This window comes from Aquila chrysaetos, chromosome 17, assembly GCF_900496995.4.
Source record: "Aquila chrysaetos chrysaetos chromosome 17, bAquChr1.4, whole genome shotgun sequence".
In the NCBI taxonomy this organism is placed as follows: domain Eukaryota; kingdom Metazoa; phylum Chordata; class Aves; order Accipitriformes; family Accipitridae; genus Aquila; species Aquila chrysaetos.
Genome location: NC_044020.1, coordinates 12,479,189 through 12,502,460, shown reverse-complemented (window position 1 = coordinate 12,502,460; position 23,272 = coordinate 12,479,189). Strand labels below are relative to the sequence as shown.

At 48.5% G+C, this 23,272-nt stretch overlaps 2 protein-coding genes across 2 annotated transcripts in view; one reads left to right on the top strand and one right to left on the bottom strand.

Annotated features, from left to right (window-relative positions):
* Positions 1 to 8,650, top strand: part of NINJ2 (ninjurin 2) — a 64,281-nt gene extending 55,631 nt beyond the window's left edge. The window contains 3 exon segments of the mRNA XM_030040902.2: positions 5,583 to 5,814; positions 7,182 to 7,366; positions 8,285 to 8,650. Coding sequence (XP_029896762.2) covers positions 5,583 to 5,814; positions 7,182 to 7,345 — 396 coding nt within the window. The 3' untranslated portion in view covers positions 7,346 to 7,366; positions 8,285 to 8,650.
* Positions 8,651 to 10,983: 2,333 nt separating this feature from the next.
* The window catches only part of B4GALNT3 (beta-1,4-N-acetyl-galactosaminyltransferase 3), a 70,224-nt gene continuing 57,935 nt past the window's right edge, over positions 10,984 to 23,272 (bottom strand). The window contains exons 13-20 of the mRNA XM_030041386.2: positions 22,922 to 22,998; positions 21,318 to 22,326; positions 19,446 to 19,744; positions 18,918 to 19,071; positions 17,511 to 17,583; positions 16,890 to 17,043; positions 16,016 to 16,142; positions 10,984 to 15,195 (exon numbers count right to left, since the gene is read on the bottom strand). Coding sequence (XP_029897246.1) covers positions 15,087 to 15,195; positions 16,016 to 16,142; positions 16,890 to 17,043; positions 17,511 to 17,583; positions 18,918 to 19,071; positions 19,446 to 19,744; positions 21,318 to 22,326; positions 22,922 to 22,998 — 2,002 coding nt within the window. The 3' untranslated portion in view covers positions 10,984 to 15,086. The remainder of the gene's footprint in view (positions 15,196 to 16,015; positions 16,143 to 16,889; positions 17,044 to 17,510; positions 17,584 to 18,917; positions 19,072 to 19,445; positions 19,745 to 21,317; positions 22,327 to 22,921; positions 22,999 to 23,272) is intronic.

The following is a 23,272-nucleotide window of genomic DNA, read 5'->3' as shown; positions in this document are numbered from 1 at the left end:
GCAGTTTCACCCAACTGCACTTTCATCCCTTGAGCGATAGCGTCCTACTTTGGCACCGCTTAGCTCAAGGATGAAGATCCTAAGTGCTGCACCATGGTGACATCTCTGCCCAGGAGAGCTCACCAGGTTTGCTTGCAGGTGTGAGAGGAGACACAGGAGGCAGATAAAGCAAATGAAGAGTGGGAGTTTTGCGAGACTAGAGAACATGAACGGTGCTCAACAAGCACACAGGATCTGTGCCTGCCATTTGTGTCGGCTTCCACTTCTGAAGAGGCACTGGCTCTCAGCTCCTGGAAGTTACTTTTTGGTTGGAGAGCTCTCGTCCAAACAGTTAGTGTCAGTGAGCCCTCTGTTACACTGAGCAGGGACCTGTCACAGAAGTGTAGGAACACCTCAGAAAAAGATCTTCATCAGGACCAGTCCCATACATGGGAAGAGCCTGAGATACCAGGAAAGCATCCACGATTTATTTTCTGGAATTTATCCAATATGAATTGAAGGCAACACAACCATTTGGCTCTGAACAGGACCCCTAGTGAGCAGAACAGATGGCTATATTAAAAGGAAAAAACCCTAAGCACAACTGGACTAGCTGACAGCCTCCACAGAGGCTAAAGAGGGGGACTGGCCCTGAACACTCAGTTTTCCTTTTGCCTGCAGCAGCCACGATGAGGTTTACTATTACTTTTGTTCGTGGAACACAGCCAAAATGCTTGCTGTTGTGTCAAATTGGAGAAAACCAGCCTTTGCCTTGCGGAGTTCGCACCACAGTTGGTATTGACCAGTGTTCCCTGTGTGTCCCTTCTCTTGCACACATGTGGCTGTGCACAAACCTGCTTCCTCGCCTGCAAGCTGAGCCGTGCAGCTCTGCGAGGGAAGTCTGACCCACCGGGTGGGCAGATGTCTGGTCATCGCTGCTCTTCCTGGTGCTGCCGCTGATGCTGCCTGTGCCTAGGCATGGCACGGAGGCCAAAAATACTAAAATTGGCTCCCTTCATCCCAAGTGAAGGGGTCAGGAGCTGCAGGGAGTGAGTTCCCCTGGAAAAGTAGAGTAGCTAATAACTGTGCATTTAAAAGTAGAGGTATTGATTGAGAGCAGGACCTTTAATCTCTCCACTTTCTGCCCATAGAAATGGAACCGCGCTCCTCTTGTACCTTGCAAGATGATGAGTCTCTGTGTGCTTTAACCTTCATCAACTGATGTTTACAAAAGTACTTCTAAAGATGCCAGCTGGCAAATATTGTGGAAATACCTCAGATTTTCCCTGGTGCCTGATGCTGTGTGTGTGCTCGCCTGTGTGCGGCTGGCTGTTTATCAGCCGGGATCCCCGTGGAAAGAGTCTCTGCACCTACCCCTCCGAGTGCACAGCCTGCATTCATATCTCTGTTTTCTTTGGCATCCTCCAGCATTTCCTTTGGAAATAATGGCCAATAATACAGTTTCTCCTCAGACATCCCCCTCTGCCAGAGCGCTCCCATGAAGAGGATTATCATTCTCATACTTGTGAGCCTCATGCTGTCCCACTCTATCTTTCAGGCTGTTCTCCCCTGGGGATAGAGTCACAAAACCCACAAAGCACACAGATTTGCAATTAGATCTGCTCTGTAATCTTTTTTTTCTGCCCTGAAAAATACAAGAGAAACTGTAGGTAGAAAGTGTCCAAGTAGCTTTAAGCAAGCTCTGTGCTTCCCCTCAGCCCAAAATCTGCAAGCTTTGGAAACAAATATTTAGATGAACCTCCTCCAAAAGTTTTCAGAAGAAAGTAGCTATTTCTTGTAAAAATAAATGGGTAATAAAAAGCAAAGAATTTCTCTTGAAAACTAATTTCAGTGGAAATTTTTCAGGTAGCTTCAGTGAGCTGTGGAGCTCAGCATGCCCTCTGGTGCCAGAGCCAGGTTTCACAGGCCCTGGGACCTGCCAGCTCCCTACAGCAAAACCAGAGATCAAGTTTAAAAAAAAAAAAATTAAAAAAAAAAATCCCATGCTTGTGGTGATATTCATCCTTCTTTCTATAAGAATTCCTACAAAAATTAAAAATAACAATAGAAGTGAGAGTTAAATATTTGTGTGTGTGCTTTGAGTAAGAATAAAGCCTCTGACTTATAAAAGATAGATGGGTGCCTCACTCAGCCCCTGTAGTGATCTGTATCCCTGTGCCACGTTTACACAGAAGGAAGCAGAGAGGGGATTTGCCTGAGGTCAGACTGAAGCCAGCAGACTCTTTGCAGGGAAAGAGGCTGTCTCATATGGAAAGCCAAAACATCCGGAAATGGGACACAGGAGCAGAGCTCCAGCACCAGTTCAGCCAGCGCTGTTATGTGACTGGGCTGTACTTTTTCAAGTCCTAATTTCTGTACCCTTAAGAAGCGGGCAATAATGATACATCCCCACCTTGGGAAAGTGCTGCATACTAGTAGGTGCTGTTTTCCAGCAGACATGCTGGCTCTGCAACAATGCTTGCAAGATGAACTTGATGTCTGACTACCAGATGCAGGTTTCCTCTCTTTGACACAATACGGAGAAGAAAAGGCAGCAGTCCCCACTCTCAGAAGGGGAACATTTTCAAAGTGACTAGAAAGACACCAGCTCTAGCGTGATAACATAAGTCACTTTGATGAGCCTTCAGGTATGTCCTGTGACTTGACTTCGGGCTCTGTTTGCCAAAAGGGAATCATTTAATCTCCTTAGTAATCCCACATAACGCAACCCCCCCCCCCCCAGCTTGTCTGGCAGTCCTGCTGCAGGGAAACCCGAGTTGCTTGCGAATCAGCTCCTGAGCCGCAGCAGTTTACAGGACTCAACTTTAAGACAAAGTAAAAGCAGAAAAGGTCCCACTTTGAAAAGCTGTACATGCATTGTGGCAGCTCAAAATAAAAAAGAGTCATAGCCATGCGTTCATACTCCACAGGTGCAGTGGTTATCTGGTGACAGCTATAGCACCAAGCATCCCAAGTAAAGCCATCCTCCTGCATTAATCAAAATCCCAGGTCTCTGAAGACTCCTGGTTTGTTTAAGCCTCTTGTTATTTGAGACTTCAGGCTTGCATTTGTAGCTGCTGGACTAGACAGAATACTCTGTAAGGGCCAAATTCAGAGGAACTGGATTTCTCTAATTTTAGCTGGCATCATAAGGACTCCTGAAAACTGGTTGATTGTTTAGCTGTCTAAATGAAAGCTTGGTGTCCGGCTTTCATTATCCAGCAACCTTTTGGCCACCTTTGTGGATCTACTAAACCTGGGCTGACAGAACTTTGAAACAGAAATCACAGTTTTTCATTACTCAGTGCAAGGGTTTCCCAAATCCAGTGACTCCACATCAGAGAGCGTGGCCATCCCTGCCTGTGGTATCATGTCCCAAACAGGGGACCATGCCATCGCACTCATCCACACGAGAAGAGCCTGTGTGAAAGTTGTCTAATTTCATTGCTCTATCATCTAGGATACAGTACATTGCAACTCTACCTGGAGTGTGAAATGGGGCAAAGGAGCATGGGGGCAGCTCAAAAGGAGGACGTGTTTTCATTCAACAAGAACTCCTGACTTGCTTTATTTGTCTCCACATAAGCAACTAGGGACAGATGTCTCAGCCTCCTCGTACCAGTCACTCATTTAACAACAGCTCTGTCTTGTTTGTACAGCGTCCTTGTTCCCGCACCCTTAACTCATCATTACATGGAGATAAACTATCAATGCCCAGCCTTGTGACGCCACAGGGAGGAGGGCTGACTCTTCAGGAGAAATAAGGAAGGAAACACATGAAAGCAGTCAAATTTCAAACCTTGCACCACTTGGTATGGGTACCACTGTTGCAACAGGATCACATGCTTCTAAGCCAGCTGAGAGGGAGTAGTACCTAAATACAGGTTTTTAGGACATCTTCCCAAGATCAGGTCTTTTGTGGGCCTCCTTTCCCTGAGACGCCCCTATTCTGCCCCACACAGTAATGTTTAAGAAGTCTTGAACCCCTACACACTGCCTTAGAGTCCTTACTGGCTCTCTAGACTTCTACTTTTATCTCCTTCCAGTATCTTTTAACTTCTACCTTCCACAGCAAGAAATACAGGCTTTGCAAAGGAGCTGCTTAACCACAGCAACTTTACTGTTAAAAACCACAAGAATTACATGCTTTAAGCTATTAAAAAAAAAAAAAAAAAGAAAAAAAATCCCCAAAAGCACTTTCCTACCCCCAAGCCAGCCCCTTCTTAAGGATCACAGTTCACCAATAGTTCAGACTGGACAGAGTCCTTCCTGCCTGCCTTTTGCTATCCATCTTTCTCACATAAGGGGATCACTGGCACAGGCCTCAACCCCCTTCCAAAATTCAGTATCAGACACACAACCACATGCAGCACACTCCAAGGATCACTGGCTTTCCTCACACTCCCACCCTGGCATAGAGAAAGCCACTCTTGCCTATGGATGCACAAAGAAACCCGAGACAGCAGCATGAAGCACTAGCCATAACCCTTCTCTAGTGCCATGCCAAGAGCACGGAGGAAAGACTACATTTTTTACTTTATCTGGTACAAAAGGACCAAAATAGGACTCACCACTTGATGTAGGCACAGTCCTACTTCCAGTATGCACCTGATGGCCTTCACTACAGCTGACAGGAGGCTGATTATGCAGAACTGAAACCTGTCTGCTACATGGAAGTGTTGCTTTTCTTTCTTTTTAAGAAAGATCATAGCTTGCTGCAGATATATCCAAATCTTTTGTATTTGTTGCCTCTGCTGATGGTTTATTACCAGCTGATGACACTCTGGGTGAATTGAAAATTACTGTCCCCTTTTCTATCTTTTTTTTTTTTCCCATCATTTGGGTCAAGACAGCTAACAGGGGAACTCACTTAACAAGAAAGATGGAGAACAGGTGGATGGCTAAAAGCAGCCAAATGACCCACAGCTTGTAATTAGGTTAAGGGCAAGCAGGTGATTTACCCCTTGTAAATACCTGTTTCTTTCCACTGACAAAAAAATGTGCCTGAATGATTAGTTAAAGTTAGGTGTGATAGATCCCACCCCTTGTCTTGGTGTGTTTCAGTGCCTGATGTTTTGAAGAAATAGTGCCCCTGGTTTCAGAAACAAATACATGGATTGTCCTATCTGCTCTAGCATCTTGTCTAGCACAGTAGCCAGCAAAGTGTTCAGAGGAGATATAAAGTCCAGCTGCTGACAGTCTTTTGAACACCCGACCCGAAGAGAAGATCTCTCTCTAATCCCCTGTAAGTTTGAGGCTTGTCTGTGCCCTGAAGGAAGAGAATTTAATATTCCTTGCAAAATCCCTGGCTGTGGGTAATCTACATTATTGTAACTCTGGACAAGTTTGTTTTCCACAAAAATACCCAGTATTTTTCTAACCTCGCTGAGCTTTTGATCACCACAAGTATCTTGCGCTTATTAATATCACGAGGTGACTGTGATGGGAAACTGTGTGCTCTCAACACATTTAAAACACACAACTTTGACTCTTTCCCAGGCTTTCTAGATAAAGCCTGTGGGGAGATAGCAGCCCGTTCAATACAGACGGGTCTGTGGGCTTAGCAATTGTACCAGTTCACGCGGTTTCTCCCGTTTCCCCAGGGCGTGAATCCTCAGCTCCGGATTAACGGGCCAATGAACATCAACCACTATGCGACGAAGAAGAGCGTGGCGGAGAGCATGCTGGACGTGGCACTGTTCATGGCGAACGTCACCCAGCTCAAAGCGGTGCTGGAGCAGGGGGCTTCCTTCCAGTACTACGCCACCCTCATCGTGCTCATCAGTGTCTCCCTCTTCTTCCAGGTGATGATCGGGATTCTCCTCATCATCACCGGTAAGGTGGCCACCGAGGCGCATGCACCCTCACAGGGTGCTGCAGGGGCAGGGCACCCCATGGTTTGGCTGGCATGGGGGTGGAAGGGAGAAGCCTCTGCCCCCAAATCATTACCCCTGGCTCCAACCAGGGCTGCAGGAGGGTTGGAGACAGCTTGACGCAGGTGGTGGAGAGGTCTGTGTTATTGCTTTTCAAAGTGGCGAGTGGGTTGGTTTTCTCTCTTGCACAACAGCTCTGAGCATTACTCTTCCTTCACTTCCCCAGTGCTGAAACCCTGTTGTAGGGGGAGAGCTGGGTTTAGGGCCTCTTGCTGCCCATCCTGTAACGTGCCCCTTCATGCAGCTCCTGCAGATACTACATTTTAGCTGTATCTTTCGCCTAACTCAAGCTGGGGCCTAACAGAACAATTTAGGCAGATGTATTCCCTATACTAACCTCAGATTTAACCAATCCCACAGTTCTAGTGTAGACAGTACCTTAACACCAGCATTTGACAGGCTTGCCCAGCGCTCCATCTTATACAGGAGTTGCTATATTTCAGCCTCCAACACATGCCCAGTATGAAAAGTCTGCAGAACGCTGCCTTTTCCTGTATATCCTATGTGTTTTTTTATGTGGGACACTGGATCAGAGGCTACAGGAAATCCTGTGACATCTTCCTTCCCCTGTCCCACATGGCACAGCCTCTCCCAGTGGCAGGCGCAGTGGCTGGAGCCAGCTGTGAGGAGAAGGGGGACAGGGGACCACAACTGAGGGCAGGGAGCCACAAGGCTGCTGCTGGCATGGCTTATTGGCCAGACAGCCCCAGTAACCGGGGCGTTCCCGTGTCTGAACTGATCAATGCCCATCGGCTAGGGCTGACCCCATTCAGGTACCCAGATACCTCTTGGTCTGGGTGCGAGAAGGGGGTTGGTATCTGTGTCAGCACATATGTGAGATCTGGGTGTCAAGGAGGAACTGGCCTCCCAGCCTGAGCACAACATTGCTGACCTTGTTCCGCATGTCACCCGGCCTTCCCTTGCCATGTCCCATAGCCATGCAGTGGGGGGAGACACATGGCACATGCCTGGCTAGCATGCAGCAGTAATTGGCTATTTAGGGTTGGCCCATTGGAGGGCCATGGCACCTCCATGGCAAAACAAAGACATGACATAAAGAAAAAAGATGTTTTTCCTCTGCTCCAGCCTCCTATGTCGTCCTAGGGCAAGCAGTGGCCCCTGTAAAGTTCCTGGGACTATTCCCCCAGCTCTGTGGCCACAGTGCCCAGATGCACTGTGAACATTCACCAGGCATGGAAGGCTTGCAGGGGCTGGGGGACTTGGAGTCAAGCTACCGATCTCCCTTTCTTTTTGCATTGTATCGCACAGCTCGTTTGAATCTGAATGATGTTGCAAAGCAACCCCGCCTGAATGTACTCAACAACGCTGCCACAGCTCTCATCTTTATCACAGTCATCCTCAACATCTTTATCACAGCCTTTGGGGTGCAGAAGACTGGCCTCTACCCTACCAGGAATTTTCGACCTTATTAAGTCATGGGGCAATGGAGTCAGGTAAGAAAGGGGTGAGTTCCCGTCACGGCCAGCCCCTGGAAGGGCTCTCAGTCTCAGAAAACACCATTGCAAGGTGGAGAAGGAGAAGGAGAAGGCAAAGCTGCACAAATTAACAAAGCCTTTCCAGAGGCAGGTTGTTGTCCCATGAGCATCTGGGGCCATTGAACAAATTCCCTCGGAGAAGGAGGATTTCTCTTTGCTTGGTCTTTAAAGCAAGAACACCAAACGTCCCAACTGCTGGGATTTAGCAGCAGCAAGTGGTTTTCAGAAGGCTGCAGACCTCACGCTAGATACAGATAGCAGTTGTGGATGGGAGCTAAATTTGGGAAAGAAAACTAGGTGTGTTCTGGGAGGTATCCAAAGATGGCAGCATTATCTGAGCAGAAGAAAAAGAAGGTACTGGTGAGGCAGGGGTTAAACAGCTCTTCTCAACAGCCAGAGTGGTTTGGCAGGGGCTGTTTTAAGAATCCAACTCTCATTTTCAAGAGAGAGTCTTGTGAAAAAGAGTCCAACCAAATGCTTGTGTTCCCATGTCAGGTCAATGAGGGAATGACATGTTCTTAGGTCAAAAGTGCTTTAGGTCAAGAAGCAAAGTTCACATCTCTTGCTTACATGACCTGCAACACGTAAACATAGTTTAAATACAATATACTGGGGCAACAACCAGCAAGAAAGCTTGATAGATGCATGATATGATGAGGGAGGATGCAAAGGCCAAAAGCCTCTATAAAGACACTGCTGGCTTGGGATCCAGAAGGGTGAGAGCACCGAAGAGCGGCACCCCACACCCGCAGGGGGGTGTGTGCCGGTGGTGGCTGTGGTGCTGAGTGACCCAGTATGCCGTGACTGCTCCTTTCTGCCTGTGCAGCGCACAGTAGCCTGCTGCAACCTTACTGGTGTTTCTTGTCTTCCCTGCAGGACCCAAGCAGCGCGGACGGTGGGGAAAGATCTCCTCCTCTATGTTTTCACTGACCTCAGCAGGAGCCCATCGATGAATCCAGAGAACTGGGTTAAAATTTCAAAACTGTGTGTGTGTCATGGTATGCTGGCCCCTTACCACAATGATTTTGCAGTTCTGAAGGGGTGAAAACATTGCCTTTCAAAGCTAGAGCAAACTTTGCTAGAGAAAGCTGCAGGAACAGCAGGGGGTAGACAATTTCAAAGCACAGTTCTGTAAATCTCATCTCTTATTTTAGTTGCCTGCTTCACGTATTCAATATTGGCTCATTTTGTAGAGAAGACTGAATGATTTACTTTGTAGGCTAAATAAACAAGAAAAGTCCAGCTTTTTTGTCTCAAGCATAAGTTGCTATACTTAAAGCAATGCTATCTACTAGTTTACCTCCCAAATGTTGGTATGGATTTCTCAAACTAAAAAAAAAAAGAGCTTCTCATGGGAGGATAGAAAAGTGTGTGCATGTCAATGTAGCTAAAACCAGTTCAAACGTTTTCCTAGTTGTTTAAAATTAAATGCGACGCAGTTAAGAAAACAATCAGATATTTTCAGAGTTGGAAAATTAACACTGACAGAAAATAGATATTATGGTCTGATGTTATTGCCAGGAACCTATGAGGAATGATGTCAGAATAGCCTGACAATATTTAGCAGAGAATGAAGAAACATTATACATAAGGAGACACTCTAGGCTTATTGCCACAATGAGAAATGACAGGTGCATAGTATACTACTTTATTAAAAAAATCACCATTATCATTTAAGGTCTTATCACTAACATAATTGTTTTTAAATATATCATTTTTATATTGACAATTCTGCAAATCCTCTTGCACTAGAGCAATTTGTTTACTTCAAAAAAAGGCTTTGAACTAATAATTTTTCAGAGTTTTTTTTGAAAGAGTAAAAATTTTTTATCCTAAATTTTGTAACTCTGTAGACATGCTAAAAAAATTGGTATTTTGATAGCCTGGTGTAAGCCTATTTAAATAATGACATGCTTTTCTGATTATTAAATGATTTTTTCATTGTATGGCAGAATCAGAGTTCAATATGGATTTTTCGTTTTGCATACTCTTGCCACCACTAAGAAAGAAATGTCACAAAAATGTCCACATATTGGTCTTCAGGAGCTACTGGGAGTGTCTGACACCTGAAAAACACAGATACAGGCAGATTTCATTTGTACGCTATATTTGACTTTATGGAACTAAATTTCTGTTTAAGTCACAGGTGGTGCTTTTTTCTGGAGAGGGTGTGAATGATCTTGCCCACAAAGGCTGGTGGGTAAGGCTACGGGCCAGCATCAGCTAGTACCTGCAAATGACAGTGGCTTTTTTGCAGCTGAAGGGAAGTTGCATAGAAAGAGTAGGGCGGCAAATGCCAGTTATGTATTTACCAGAATTTAAATCAGCAAAGCTGAGCGCAGTCTGGGATCTGTCTGGTGAAGCAGGTAAAGACTCGTCCTCCGCGTTGTCTGGGGGGTGGCAGGTCTGGAGTGACATGGAGTTTGCTGCTTATCTTGGTCCTTGGTCTCTGCTGAGACCAACAGCAAACAGGGGTGAATGTTTCTGGGAAGCCTCTGTTACCCTGCTCTCCTCCTGAAAGGCTTCACTGTAGAGGCAGAAAACTAGTTCTAGCCAATGCAAAACCACCAGCTAAGGGCTTTCAGCCACTACTGGCCGGCTGGGTTCATGAAAAGGTAGAAAATTATGCATCCTGTGTGCAGATCCCAAATCCTGTGACTCATTGCTTCACAGAGCAGGAGGCAAAGCAATTAGCATTGATGACTGGATGAAAAGAGAGGAAAAAAAAAAAGAAAAGGTTCAGCTGGGAATGAAGCAGTGAGGGGAATTTCATTACCAGATCTTAACTTCAACATCATCGTCTCAGAGAGCTGCCAGGTCAGGTACGGAGGTGCGCGACGCCTGCCCGAGCAGAGAGGGCTTCCCGTCACCCAGCCCAGGTGAGCAGAAGACCAGCAGCGTGCTGGAATGCTTTTCACCCCGTCACCTTTAGTAATAATTTCTCATTATAATGGAATCAGACTCATTAGCAACCTTGGCTGCCTTTTTCCCTGTCCATGTCTGACTCCCATTCCTGCCAAGCTTTTTACACTCAAAGGAGGGACAGTTAAAGTGAAAAGGGGCCAAATTTGAATCTAAATAAGCAGTTGCCGTGAAAGAGCTGACAGCCCATTTGCGTAGGCTGTGCCAAGTACCAAGCTCAGGTCTAAGTTCTCACCTGCTCTTGGCTCCAGGAATCATCCCCTGCTTGCGAGAGGGACCACTTAGTTCTCTGCATTCTCTCTCTATGATCACATCGCACTTGTGCTTTGCTGGGACATGTATTTGTCCAATGTTTCTACCTTGTTTCACATGATAAACCCAGGAAGACAAGAGAAAAACTGTTTTGTTGCCATCCCATTTTCTACAGGCCTAGAGGGGACTGAAACAGGTCTTCCTCCTGGCTAACCTTGCTCGCTGCATCTCCCACCCGCCTCTTGCTGCAGAGCTCTCACTGGCTTGGGCAGAGAGTAACCTGTCTCTCTGGTATTGCCTACACCTTTGGTTGGTTATATGAAGCCAGAGGAGCAACACCTGGGTTCTAATCTCTGCTGCATGGCGATGTGGGTGTGAGTAACACACGGACAGAACTGAGCTCTTGTAGGAAGACAATGTATTTATAAAATGTGAGGAAGAATCAGTACATCCCCCAGCTCTAACAGAGAGGTGGCCCAGGAGTCGTCTTGAAGGCACAGAGCCACTTTAAGGCAGATAATTCAAAGGTACAATTAAGATTTTTAACACAAGGCATCAGTATCTAAAAAACAATCAACTTCAGACATTTGTAGGCAATGAGAAGAGGCAAGATGTTCATACTGGGCAAACATTAAAGGCAATGACAAAACAAGCCACATTATAGTTTTCACACAATACATTTCTCTCAGAATAAAAGCCAGCCCTTCTTTGTTCCCTTCGCCGACCTGCAAAACAAGCCTCAGCCCCACAATTCACAGTCCTGAAGACGGAGTCGGCATTTGTGGGCAGAGCCTCCTTGCCGTGCACCCCATGCTTGGAGACCCAGGGTCCCCAGCCTGGCCACATCCTGCCCCACGGAAGGTCTCTTCTGCAGCATGGCCCATCATCTCCCCAGCTGTCCCCAGCCAGAGAGCTACCTGAGCAGCTCCCTCCTGCCTGCCTGCCTGATGCACAGGAGATCCCGTGCAACCGATTTCCTCCTGCCATCAAGGCAGGACACAGCCAGGATGCACATGAAGGCCAGAAACTTGGGGCAAACTTCAAGGCAAACTCAGGCACAACTTTCTAAAAAGATCCTGGTAACAGAAACGAGATTGACTGTCGGGGGCAGTCAGCTTCCCGGCTGTGGTGAAGCCAGGTTCCCTCTTGCTCTGCGGGAGCTGTGCCAGACCCAGAGGCGAGCCCTCCTTGCAGTGGCAGTGCACGCCGTGCAACGCTAGTGACGGGGCAAACCACCTGCTGACCTGGGACCACGATGGCCTGGCCACCGCCTTGGGTCCTTTCACTGCATGGCTGTGGGACTACCTGCTCCTGCCATGCTCCCTGCTGTCACCCTTTTCATGACTCTGGGGAGAAAAACTGCAGGTTGTTTTGGAAGAGGGGCAGCAGCCTCAGAGCAATGCCCGGCGCCGCTCCTGCAAAATTTGCTGCTGGCCAGCAAGCCGGGCAGCATGTAGCCCCTTCTCTCCCTACAACCTGCAGGCGTCTCTGAGCATGTGGGCTGGAAGATAGCTTTTGTCCCCATGGGCTTTCTCCAAGCTCCTCCGTGGAGGCTGCCAACTAGTGCCAATTAGTACTAATCACGTTTATTACCGCAATGCTTAAATACCAACTAAGAATCCCCGCTGTTCTAGAAAGGGAAGAACATTTGTGATGGCAACTTTGACAGTGGGGGTACTGGCCATCAGGAAACTGGACTGAAACCCCCTAACTCCTTACGTCTCCACAAGGAGTCCTCATGAGCCAAACAGTTCTGCTTGCCATTGGCCTGGGTTACAAGGTGTGAAGGAAGGAGCACAGTCACAGCTAAAGCACGGGGACGAAATCCTGAAATTCTGCTGGCAGTGTTGGAGTCAGGGCTGCACCCTACTTTCCAGTCCACTCTTTGCTGACTGTCCTCTCTGGTGAGGAAGAGGAGTTACTCATATCATGTAAGCCAAGCGAGTTACCTCCTGGATGCACCTAATTCTTGCCAGTGTCTGCAGATGAATACCAGTTGCTAACTTCAGGTGCTGCAGACCACATCTAAGCCAGATGTGAAAGCACATGGTACAAATAACCCTTCCTCCCTGTGCATGACATAAGGGTTGCCACCGAATCCATCAGCTCTCCATCTGCAAAATGGGCATCATGCCATCCTCTGCTTGATGGGGCCAAACAGCTGGGTCCTGCTAAATACCTTGCTGTGTCCTGGCGCTTGCCCTCCCCACCAGCCTCTCCCCATTCCACAGGGATTGCGTGACAGAGCCAGCCCAGACAGGCTGCGGAGGCGCAGTCCCGGAGCCTGGAGAGCAGCTCACCTGCACACTCGCGGGGTTGTGCCTGTGTGTGAGTGAAGCACACAGGCTCCAACATGCACTGAGAGCACGACTGACGCTGCACATTCCAGGCAGAAACAGTACTTACTGCAACATTGCATCACAGGGCTCTGGCCTCCTAAACTCCTGGAATACATTAAAAAAAAAAAAGTGTTAACTGTTGTCAGCCTCCTCCCTCTCGTCCCAATGGCAGTGTTTCATTTCTTAGTCTCTACGTTGGGAAAATACTTTCCCTCAATAAAAAGACTGCTCTGCCTCGGGCAGAAGGCTAAGGCTGCCCCTTCTAAGATATTCAGTGTCTGCATTCTGACAAAGGCTCTGTGGACTCAAGAGGCACAGAAGTCTCTTGTCTGCTTCTCACCATAGCTGCACACTGCACAGCAAAACATTCTGAAATCTAGTTGACTTTTTCTGACTCCATCAGTCACAAAACCTGGACTGAGGCAAGCAGATGATTTGACAAGATTTCTGTCTCACGTGCCAGAACTTGCATGTTCAGTTTTCTACTGCAATAGTGGAACTGGATGGGCTTGTCAAGCACCACAGAATTAATAATAAATGAATGCCTATTCTGAATTGGCATCCACTCCATCAGCGTAAAAAGCAAACAACTCTAGAACCATGTCAGCATTGCTTGTATCCTGCGTACCTCCATTACTCACTTCTCAACAACTCCCCACAGAGCTGGGCACCATGAGCCCCAGCTCATCCTATGTGATGCTCTCCCCTGAAGCTTGAGACCAGCAGCAGCCTTTTCAGCATGGTATGGGGACACCAAAGCTCCAGTGTAGAGCACTGAGTGTGCTGGGTTTTCTGGGTTTCTATAATCTTGTAAAAAGGTTACAGGGGTAAAAAATCTTGCCTTACATTAACAGGAGTTTTAGGGGATGAGAATTCACTGTAGCATCAGGCCGGCTGTGGACAGGGGCTCTTTTCACAGTTCTTGGATCAATGGCAGCATGGGTCTGCCCATCCTTTTATACACTCAACCCTCTTCTGTCCTCACTTTTCTTTGCATCCAGTGCACATGCCAAGGCCTGAGGACACCTCCTCCATACCGGGCCAGAGCTCCCAGGGCTGTTCTAGAGATGAAGCACCAACAGCTGTGACGGTTCTTCAACCAAGAAGCCTGCTCTTTACATAAAAGTCAGACTATGACAAGATATAACTGTGAGGCCATAACTTATTAAATTAACCTTTAGATGCTGCATAAATGTACAGGATTTAGAGAGCAGAATACTCTGTCTTCTCTTTTTCTCACAAAATCACAATATTTCAACTAATAAAATATTGCCACTTCTTCCCTGCTAGGGTTTCCCTGATATCGTTAGGACAAACACACATGTCTGTCAGATAAGGCTGCAAAGTTCCTCCTGAGATGCCCTCCTAGCTTCTCTGTATAACCCCTCCACTATCCTCAGGCAGTGGATCAATAATTTAGGTGGAGTTGTAACATCAACCCCTGCCACCTTGCCCAGCTGCAGACAAATGTGGCTCTTATAAGGGAAGTGTACTTGCACCTCCATCCATGGCTCATAACTTGCTGAATATGAGCACAGTTTTTCACAATGACTAAGTGAAAAGCACAGAGAAACGTCTAAGCACCAGCAGCCTAAAGTGCCTATCAGCTCCTCCGCATCCAGATTTCCTTGGGTCAGCACATGGGCATGTGGACACAATACAGTTCAGAGAACTTACTTTGGTCCCCTGTCCAAAAGCATGGACACCGGAGAGATGGGGAAGGAGGGGAAATGGAGAGGGTTGGTTTTTTTCTTTTTTTCATTCAAGTATTGAAAGAGAAGCTGCATTACTCTAAATAAACCATTCTGGGCTTAGGTGGGATTTGTGTTTGTTTGGTTTGCACCATGCAAGACTCAACGGGAAATATGGCACCTCTCCCACTGTACCATCCGCCAGACTGCATGGCAGGAAATACGAGTCCTTCACTTGTCGGTATCTCCCCCGCATGCCTTCCCAGCAAGACACGGATCCCACACCTTGGATACAACGGCTCACAAGAGAAGCTCCCACTCCCCTAGCCTGACGGTCCCTTCCTCGGCTCTGCCGTCCCATCGGAGGGCTCTGGAGGCAGAGGAAGAGTTTGTGTGCTCGGCTGTGTGCCTCGATAAAGTGCACATCGAGACGAGACGGTGGATGGTGCTGCCGAGCAGCTTTGGGGTTGAAGGCTACGGTGTCTTCAGCTGGCGACGGTTCCACATGCCCCGCTTTGAGTGAAACCAGTGGAAAAAGTTTCTCAGAGAGAGACGCTCCACTTCCAGCCCAGCCTGCAAGATCCTGGCAGAAAGGAGAAGGGTAGACTTAGGGAAAACTTGATCACAAAGATACTGGGGGGCTCAGCCCCAGGAAATCTTTTAAGTTGTGCTGTTGTCAAGAGACTGCAATCAAATTGAAGAGTCCAGAATAGCTCAGAGGTATCTCATATCCATAAGCAGGCATCTAATGACACTTGCTGAGTGTTTACAGACCCTAGAACAGGACTAGTCAGGGGTGGCCTGCACATGCCAGGCTAGGAAGAAAGACAGCTGGCAACATGGGATTCCTCAGGATTGTAGTCTTTTCTGCAGTCATCTGACAGAAAAGACAGGACAGGCCCCAAAACCTAGAACTACAAACCCAGAGGCCTAGGATTTGTACAGCAGAGACCCCTCATCACAAAATTCTCAGAAATTGTAACTGTACCTTGTGATCTTTAAATGCCTCTCTGACAGCTGCTCTTCAGGGCAATTGCTATACATAGTATGGGAAGTCTGAAAGACCCAAACTGGTCCAACTGTGCACTGCACTGCTTGAAGAGGACAAAGTCTTCATGCTCACCAGTGCCTGATCTGCCCGTGGCCAACCAGCAGTGTGGTTGGAAGGCACCAGGAAACAGCTCCTCTATTCTCTTACCAGGGGCTGTAGTAGTGTATTTTGGGTCCACTTATCTACTAGGTTTGGGGTCAGGACATGCTCAAAGACTCTCCCTCACTGACCAAGCTTATGGTGGCATTAGTCACCTCAGTCTCCTCAGATCCCCACTCCCCTGGTCATTGGTCCTCCGGGATCTAACGGGTCTCCCCTCCTGAGTGCATGGGTGATGACAATGGATGCCTACCTGTCCAGGAGTTCCCAGTCCTCTCCTCCCCAGCGGTCCCGAAACTCTTTTGTGTTCATGCCTCCGATCTTGTCCAGGTCAGACTTGTATATGCCCAAGAGACCAAACCCATTCACCTCCCAGTAGCCTGAGGACAGCACAAAAGAGGCACAGGTATGTTGGCACTTTGAAACATTGATGACTCCAGCAGGGCTGCTGAAGTGAGACTTAAGCTACTTTTAGCACAATGTTGACACCAGAGAGTCAACTCGGCACCAAGGCAGAGCCAACCGTATTAAAGCTTTGGGAAGTGAGAAAGGCTTGCGGACAGACAGCATGGGCTGTCCTATGAACTTGTTAGCAGAGCCTCTCACATCTCCTGTCTGGCAGCATAGTACCTAATGTACCTGGACTGTCCCAGCTACAAAGGGCTGTCCCTGTGCCTGGATGGCTCAGGGTGGCCACCTCTGTCTAAAGGAAATCCTACGCTCAGATGATATGTGCCACTTTCCTCCCCTTGACTTGGGTTGGTTTCCCTCACCCCTGGGCTACAAGCTCTCCTCAGGACAGGCTGTGCCCCCTAAGAAAAGAGAGAAATGGGCAGAAAGGAGTCAAGGAAGCATTTTCCAAGGTCCTCAAATCCATAGACAGCCCTAGGAGACGACCAGGAGAAATGTCATATAAAGGGCTCTGCTGGCTCTTTGATCCCAGATTTCAGGTATCTGACACTGTTAAACCCCATCCTATGTCTAATGCACTCTCACCTAGTGGCCCTGGAAGTACCTTAAGCTCCAGACCTCGACAGCACCAGAGGAACAAATCTAGAGGTGACAGGCACCCTCATTCTTTCCCCACTCCCCAAGGTCTGAGCCAAAGAGGTTCCACTCCCTCTTACCATCAGGCCACTGTGGGGACATGCCGCAGTGCAGCCTCATGACCATGGGTGCGAAGGCCATCTTGCCTTCCACGCAGTGCTTCCGGATTGAATCAATAACTCCAGCTGGGAAGTGGATGTGGAGGTCGCACAGGAAAACGATGCTGTGTGGGTCCTGGAACCGACCACACCGGTTGGGAAAAAAAAATAGGTTGACTTTAAGTAAGTCTTTCTTGAGGGGCAGGAAGACAAAGATATGGGAGTGAATTAAAGAGCCATTCGTTGCTACATCAGAAACTGAGTTCCTAAAGGCTGGCAAAATGGCCATTGAGTGGCTGTTCAATGGTGGGTGTGAAATACTATGACTACAACCTGGCAGAGCCATATCACAAAGCTGCTACTGCTGGTTTCCCTCCTGTCTGATAGTCCTAGTAGGTGGACTGAGAACTGAATGGACCACAGGCTCCTCAGAATAAAGGGTGAGACTCTTACTCTGGAGGGACAGGAAACACATTTACATTTGATCTGGTCTGCTAGGCTATTCCCTTCCCTAAAAACCAGCGCGTTCAGTATGAAAGGCAGAGGTAGCACCAGACACATACTAGAAACATCCCTGTCCACCCAAAGGGCCCCCAGGCTTACCGTCACGAGGTCTATCCCGGCCTGCAGCCCAGCAGAACGCTCGAAATTCCCTGTCAGCTTCAAGTACTGATAGCTGGGGGTCAGACAGGAAAGAGAACTTCAGCGCGCGCATGCTGACGAGCACAGAAAGCACCACTAGCAGTGGTGCACCGCAGGCATCGTGCTGTGGAGCTGCCCTCGCCCCTGCACACCCTCTCAAGGAGGAGAAAAGCCTTTGCTGTGTGAGTGCACAAGCTCAGTGCTGCTCCAGGTCCCAGCGTGCCCTGACGGTCTTCCCCCTTGTGCAGCAAGGATAGGGCAGTCCCCAGCACAAGTCTTTTCAGCTCTAGTCCAGCTCTATATCCTAGGACTAGACCTGTTACTGGGAACCCCTGGCATGTAAAGGAAATGACCAGCCAAGGCTGGTTCAGATCAGAGTAGAGTAAGCCAGACAGTTATTCCAGCAAGCAGAGTCCCCAAAGGTCTCCAAGCTCTCTGTCCCATTTCTCACAGCTTTCTTTTCTTCTCTGTCCTCCCCTTGTCATCACTGCAAGACTTGCTTTCTCTACTCTCTTGCAAACTTGAACAAAAGCCAGGAGAAAAGAGGTTGTCCTGGTTTTGGCTGGGATAGAGTTAACTTTCTTCCTAGTAGCTGGTATAGTGCTGTGTTTTGGGTTCAGTATGAGAAGAATGTTGATAACACACTGATGTTTTCAGTTGTTGCCAAGTAATGTTTAGTCTAAAGTCAAGGATTTTTCAGCTTCTCATGCCCAGCCAGCAAGAAGGCTGGAGGGGCACAAGAAGTTAGGAGGGGACAAAGCCAGGGCAGCTGACCCAAACTGGCCAAAGGGGTATTCCATACCATGTGATGTCATGTCTAGTAAATAAACTCGGGGGAGTGGGGCTGAGAGGGATCGCCGCTCGGGAACTAACTGGGCGTCGGTCAGCAGGTGAGCATTTGCATTGTGCATCACTTGTTTTGTATATTCCAATCCTTTTATTATTATTATTGTCATTTTATTACTGTTATTATTATCATTATTACTTTCTTCCTTTCTGTTCTATTAAAGTGTTCTTATCTCAACCCACAAATTTTACTTTTTTTCCGATTCTCTCCCCCTGGCTGGGGGGCAGTGAGTGAGCGGCTGCATGGTGCTTAGTTGCTGCCTGGGGTTAAACCACAACTGAGATGCATCTGGATGGATGACTGCAATAGGTATTGCCTTACAGTTTTCTAACACTATTATATGCAGTATACGTGTATGTACATTATAACAACAATAAATCCATGTGTATGTGCAAGGTCTGGATGGATGTTATGTTTGGGTTACCAGCCGCAGAAGGCTGTGACTAGTCAATACACAGAGATTGACAGATGCACTGTGTTTGCAGGCATATGCATGCAAGCAGTTTTTTGTGACCTCTCACCTAGGCAAAGTAGACCTTTTCAGAGCCTTCTCTACATCCATGTCATCACTGCTGTAGTCCGTGATGATGATGTTGAAGTACGGATCCTTAGTGACTCGGAACAGCTCTTCCATGTCGGAGATGAACTGCAGCACCCAACGTGCCTGGTTTTTCACTGGTTGTATTGCAAGAGGGAGACAATCAAAGCAAAACTGATTTCAAAGATGGTGTGGCTCCTCAACAGGCAAGGCTTCTTGCCTCCCCTCAAACCCCACTAACCTTGCAGGGATGCTGAAATAGGCCCAGGCTGAAAACCTGGACCAAAGAGCCCAGGAATCAGTGTGGGTTCTTCCCCAGTGTGTGACAGAGGTTTTCCCTGAGCTTACTTTGAGTTTGGGCCCTGCCATATTTCTGAGGGGGTTTAACTTGGAGGGGACAGGAATTGGAAGTGACCCAAGTAAGACAGCTGAGGCTGGCCCAGACCCACCGCTTGTGGGAATCGCCCACCGTGCCGTCCCTTGATGTCCCGGGGAGGCAGGTCCCCCTTACCTGGCACCACGAAGTGAACCACTGCACGGTGGTTCCAGGAAAAGCCCTGGGGCCAGCACAGCTCTGGCTCGTTCGCCACGGCCATCAGGTGCCGCCGGCGACCCCACGCCAGGTTCCTCATCTTCCTCTCCTCCTCCTCATCGCCGCCAACACCCTGCCAGCCCTGCGCAAAGACGTACTCGGAGAAGCGGACGAGCCGCTCTCCCTGCTCCAGCAGCTCCAGCTCCAGCAGGTAGCGGCCGCCCCGAATGCGGTCCTGGCGTTTCTCTATGTTCACAATACGCTGCAGCTGGAACCGTCTGCAGGAGATACAGCTGGGGTGGGCATGTCCCCCGTACACCAGCCCCACTCCCACCTCCAGCCTGTTAAGCTCTGCTAGGCTCTTTCCTCCTCGCTAGCACAACCCTTTTTGTCCCCAGCTTCTCCTTGCTTTGCTGCACTGTTTCTGAAGTCCCTTAGGAAGGTTTAGCACCTGTTTCCTAAATCCACAAGCATGTGGGCTTAGATCTGGGATTCCAGCCAAAAGAAAATAGTTGGCAAGGGAAATGAAATAAAGGTGACACAGAAAATAACAAATATGTCTGAGTGATTGTAGGGCTGGTACTAGTGAGTGTATTCAACACCTCCTACAACTATCTTGGCACAAGGAGCATGTTTGGGCTAGTGAAATTGGCTGATGACAGCTTATCAGCCAATAACATGGAGTAGGACTGAACAATCATACAGTAAAAACTGGGGTGAGCTGTATGTTCAGAATGGCCAAAACAGGATGAAATGCCAGGTCATGCCCTTTCAGATCATAACAAGAGTTTCTGCTGTAAAATGGATGCTCATCAGTTAAAAATGCTGAGAAAAGCTTGTGTGTACTGATCAGTTACACCATGACTGTGACTGATGTGACCCTGAAAAAACAAATGTGGTCTTAAGATGTAGCATTGGAGCTACTTCCAGCAGGGATTGGGAACTAATAACACCCATTCTATAAAACATCCAGGATACTGGTCACTTATGTACAGGAAAATTAACCCAAACTGAAACCCACATGGTGAAAGACAGATAGGAAAATTATGGAAATAGAGGCCAACTCAAGAGAAGGGTCAGGAGTTGGATTGTTTAGCTTACAGAGGCTCAGAGGAGGTACGTCTGTTTGCCAGAAAGGCAATCAAGATGGTAAGTCTTGAGAAGAAAAAGAACCATATCAAAACGATGTAAAAACAGAGTGCCAGCAAAAGCTGATCTCCAGTGGGTCATCAAAGAAGCGAGTTGCTGAAATGTCTTCCCAAATCAGTACTAGGATATAGAAATCTAGCTAGTTTTAAGATGGAGGTGCACATATTCAGATAACAGTGTAGGGTACTTGGCTGTCTCTGAGGTCAGTGTACTGATCCACATTATCTGTTAGGTCCCTTCTGGTCCTATGTCCTAAGTGATTCACAAGCTGAGATGTGGCAGATGTCAAACCACAAGCACAAGGAGCTCCAGTCCTACTTCATATCAGCAGGATTTCTTAATCTTCAGCTCGTAAAATGCTCATATGTCTTCTCAATACCTACACTGCACAAGGAGGAAGCCAGCAAAAAGCCAGTGATGCTAGCTGGATGGAAACCTCCAATCTTTCACGTTTACTGCCACCAGCTGTTGGAGGGCCTTATTCAGCCCCCAGACATGGTCTAGTGTCCAACAATTCCCATCTCTCAGCCAACTGGGTATTTAAGGCCCAGTTTTTTACACAGATTCCTTGCCTGAAGTCTTATTTCCCACATCTAGTTTATTCTCTGATTCCCACTAGCTCCTCACACGACAGGTATTCCCAGTGCAGCACGGTACACCAGCTCCGGGACACTGCCCCTTGGTTTTTACACTGTGCCTTACCCTTTACTCCTCTGGTTGAGCTTCTTCAGGAAGACACGTGTGACTTCCAGGGCCTCCCTTTCTCTTAGCAGTAAGTTTCCTGACGTGTTGCATTTCAGGTCAATCCAGTCTGTGCGCAGCATATGGAAGTCCAGGTTGCTCGTGCTGAAGGTCTGCTCCCAGTTCACCGCCTGGTCAAACACTGGTACGTAATCGAAATCCTCCTCATCTTCCTCCTCTGGCTCCCCATCTGCCTCTTCCTCTTCCTCTTCTGCTGCCACAGGTCCAGACTTGCCCTTCACAGGAGATGCCACCCGCGCCTCTCCCTTGCCCACGTCCCCACCATTGGCCGCCTTCTGCTCAGCAATGTAGGACTCCACTTGGTTCAGCCACTGTGGCAGCCCAGGCTGCTGGCTGGGGCTGGCAGCGCTCACAGTGCGTCCGCCGGCTTTGCCAGAGACTGGGCTTCCTTTCCCGGCTGGCACGGTGCCTCCTGGCTGCAGCCCTTCCTTAGCGGTGCTGAGGTCTCCTCGAGGTCTCATCCCTTCGGGAATTGTGACCCCTGAGTCCCTAGGGCCACCGAGAGGCTGCTGCCTTTGAGACACGGTCCTAGAAGGAGGGTTCACCTTTTTGACAGGTGCTCTCACCTGGACAGCCCTGGCATGCTGCGGAGGGCTCCTGGAGTTGTCTTTGACGCCAGCTTTTAAACGGGGTCTCTTCATTATTGGGTTCCTCTCTAGGCCAGCCTGGCTGAGGCTTTGGTTGGCAAAGGCCAGCGTGGCTGATTTGACACCAGACCTCTTCATCCTTCTCCTCTGTAGTCCCTCTCCTATGTCACCACCCATCACTGAGAGAAGCCGACGACGCTCCCGGAGGGAATAGTCCTTGTGAACGTTATCGCTGGCCACCACGCTGCTGGGAGCGTTGCCTGCCAGCTCTGCCCTCCCCACGCCAGGGCGCTTGGGGTGACTGGTACTCTCCGTGTCCTGCTCCGCATACTGCAGATCGTCCAGGTTCCCCTCCTGGGAGCCTGCAGGAGTAATTGCAGTTACACCTCTGGCATCCTTCTGCTGACTTCCCCGTTGTGACCCAGGCACCCGCCCCGCTGGGGGCAGCTACTTCTTGCCTCATCCCAGCGGTCTTTCCTGCTCAGAGCGACAGGGATGCTCTCATACAAGGGAGCTGTGCTCTTGCTGGTACCAAGCTCCTCAGCACCTATTAGCCAGCATTGCCAAATGCCAGGCTGCGGAGGTGTCTGGCTTTGCCTTTAGCTGTCAGTCTGGCCACAGCTTTGTAAGGCAGGTGTGGGCATAGGTTGCCATGCTGCACACCTTTGGCTCTGTTGCTTCTGCCCACACTTCTGCTGGAATTGCACCTCAGCTAAGCTGCGGGCCTGAGAGGTAGCTGTCACATTGTCCACTACAGCCCACTGTTTGGTGACCTCCCAACCTGCCCTTAAGAGAAGTGGCAGCAAAAATCTCCTCCCAGCCACAGCAATCTGGGAGGGAAGGGCTGTGACTTCCTTGGTACAGAGAGTCAACAGCTTCTTTCAGCTGGTGCTGGAAGATCACACACAAAAATGACATATAAAAGGATCCTCTGGGCTTTGACATTAGGGCCCCTACCTGGCTGCTCTGTCTTTTCTCCAGAGTCCAGGCTCTTCTCTGGCCGATCCATTTTCATGTACTTGTAGAATCCAAATCTGCAGAAGGAAGGGCAAAACACAAGTTCGATGAAAGTTACTTTGCCATCTCCAAATAAATTATGGCCACTGCTTCAGAGGTGATGGTCCATTACTCTGATTACATCTACCCAGCATCTCTAGATTGTCCTTTCCCAGCAAGTCATAGACTATCATCATCCCTCTCTTTTAAATCTTTGGGCAATCAGATCTTACTCTGCACTGTCAAAGATGTCAGCTTTCCTTGCCTATCATCCCAGTCTCTCAGACATTTTCTCATAAGCGCAGGAGGAAA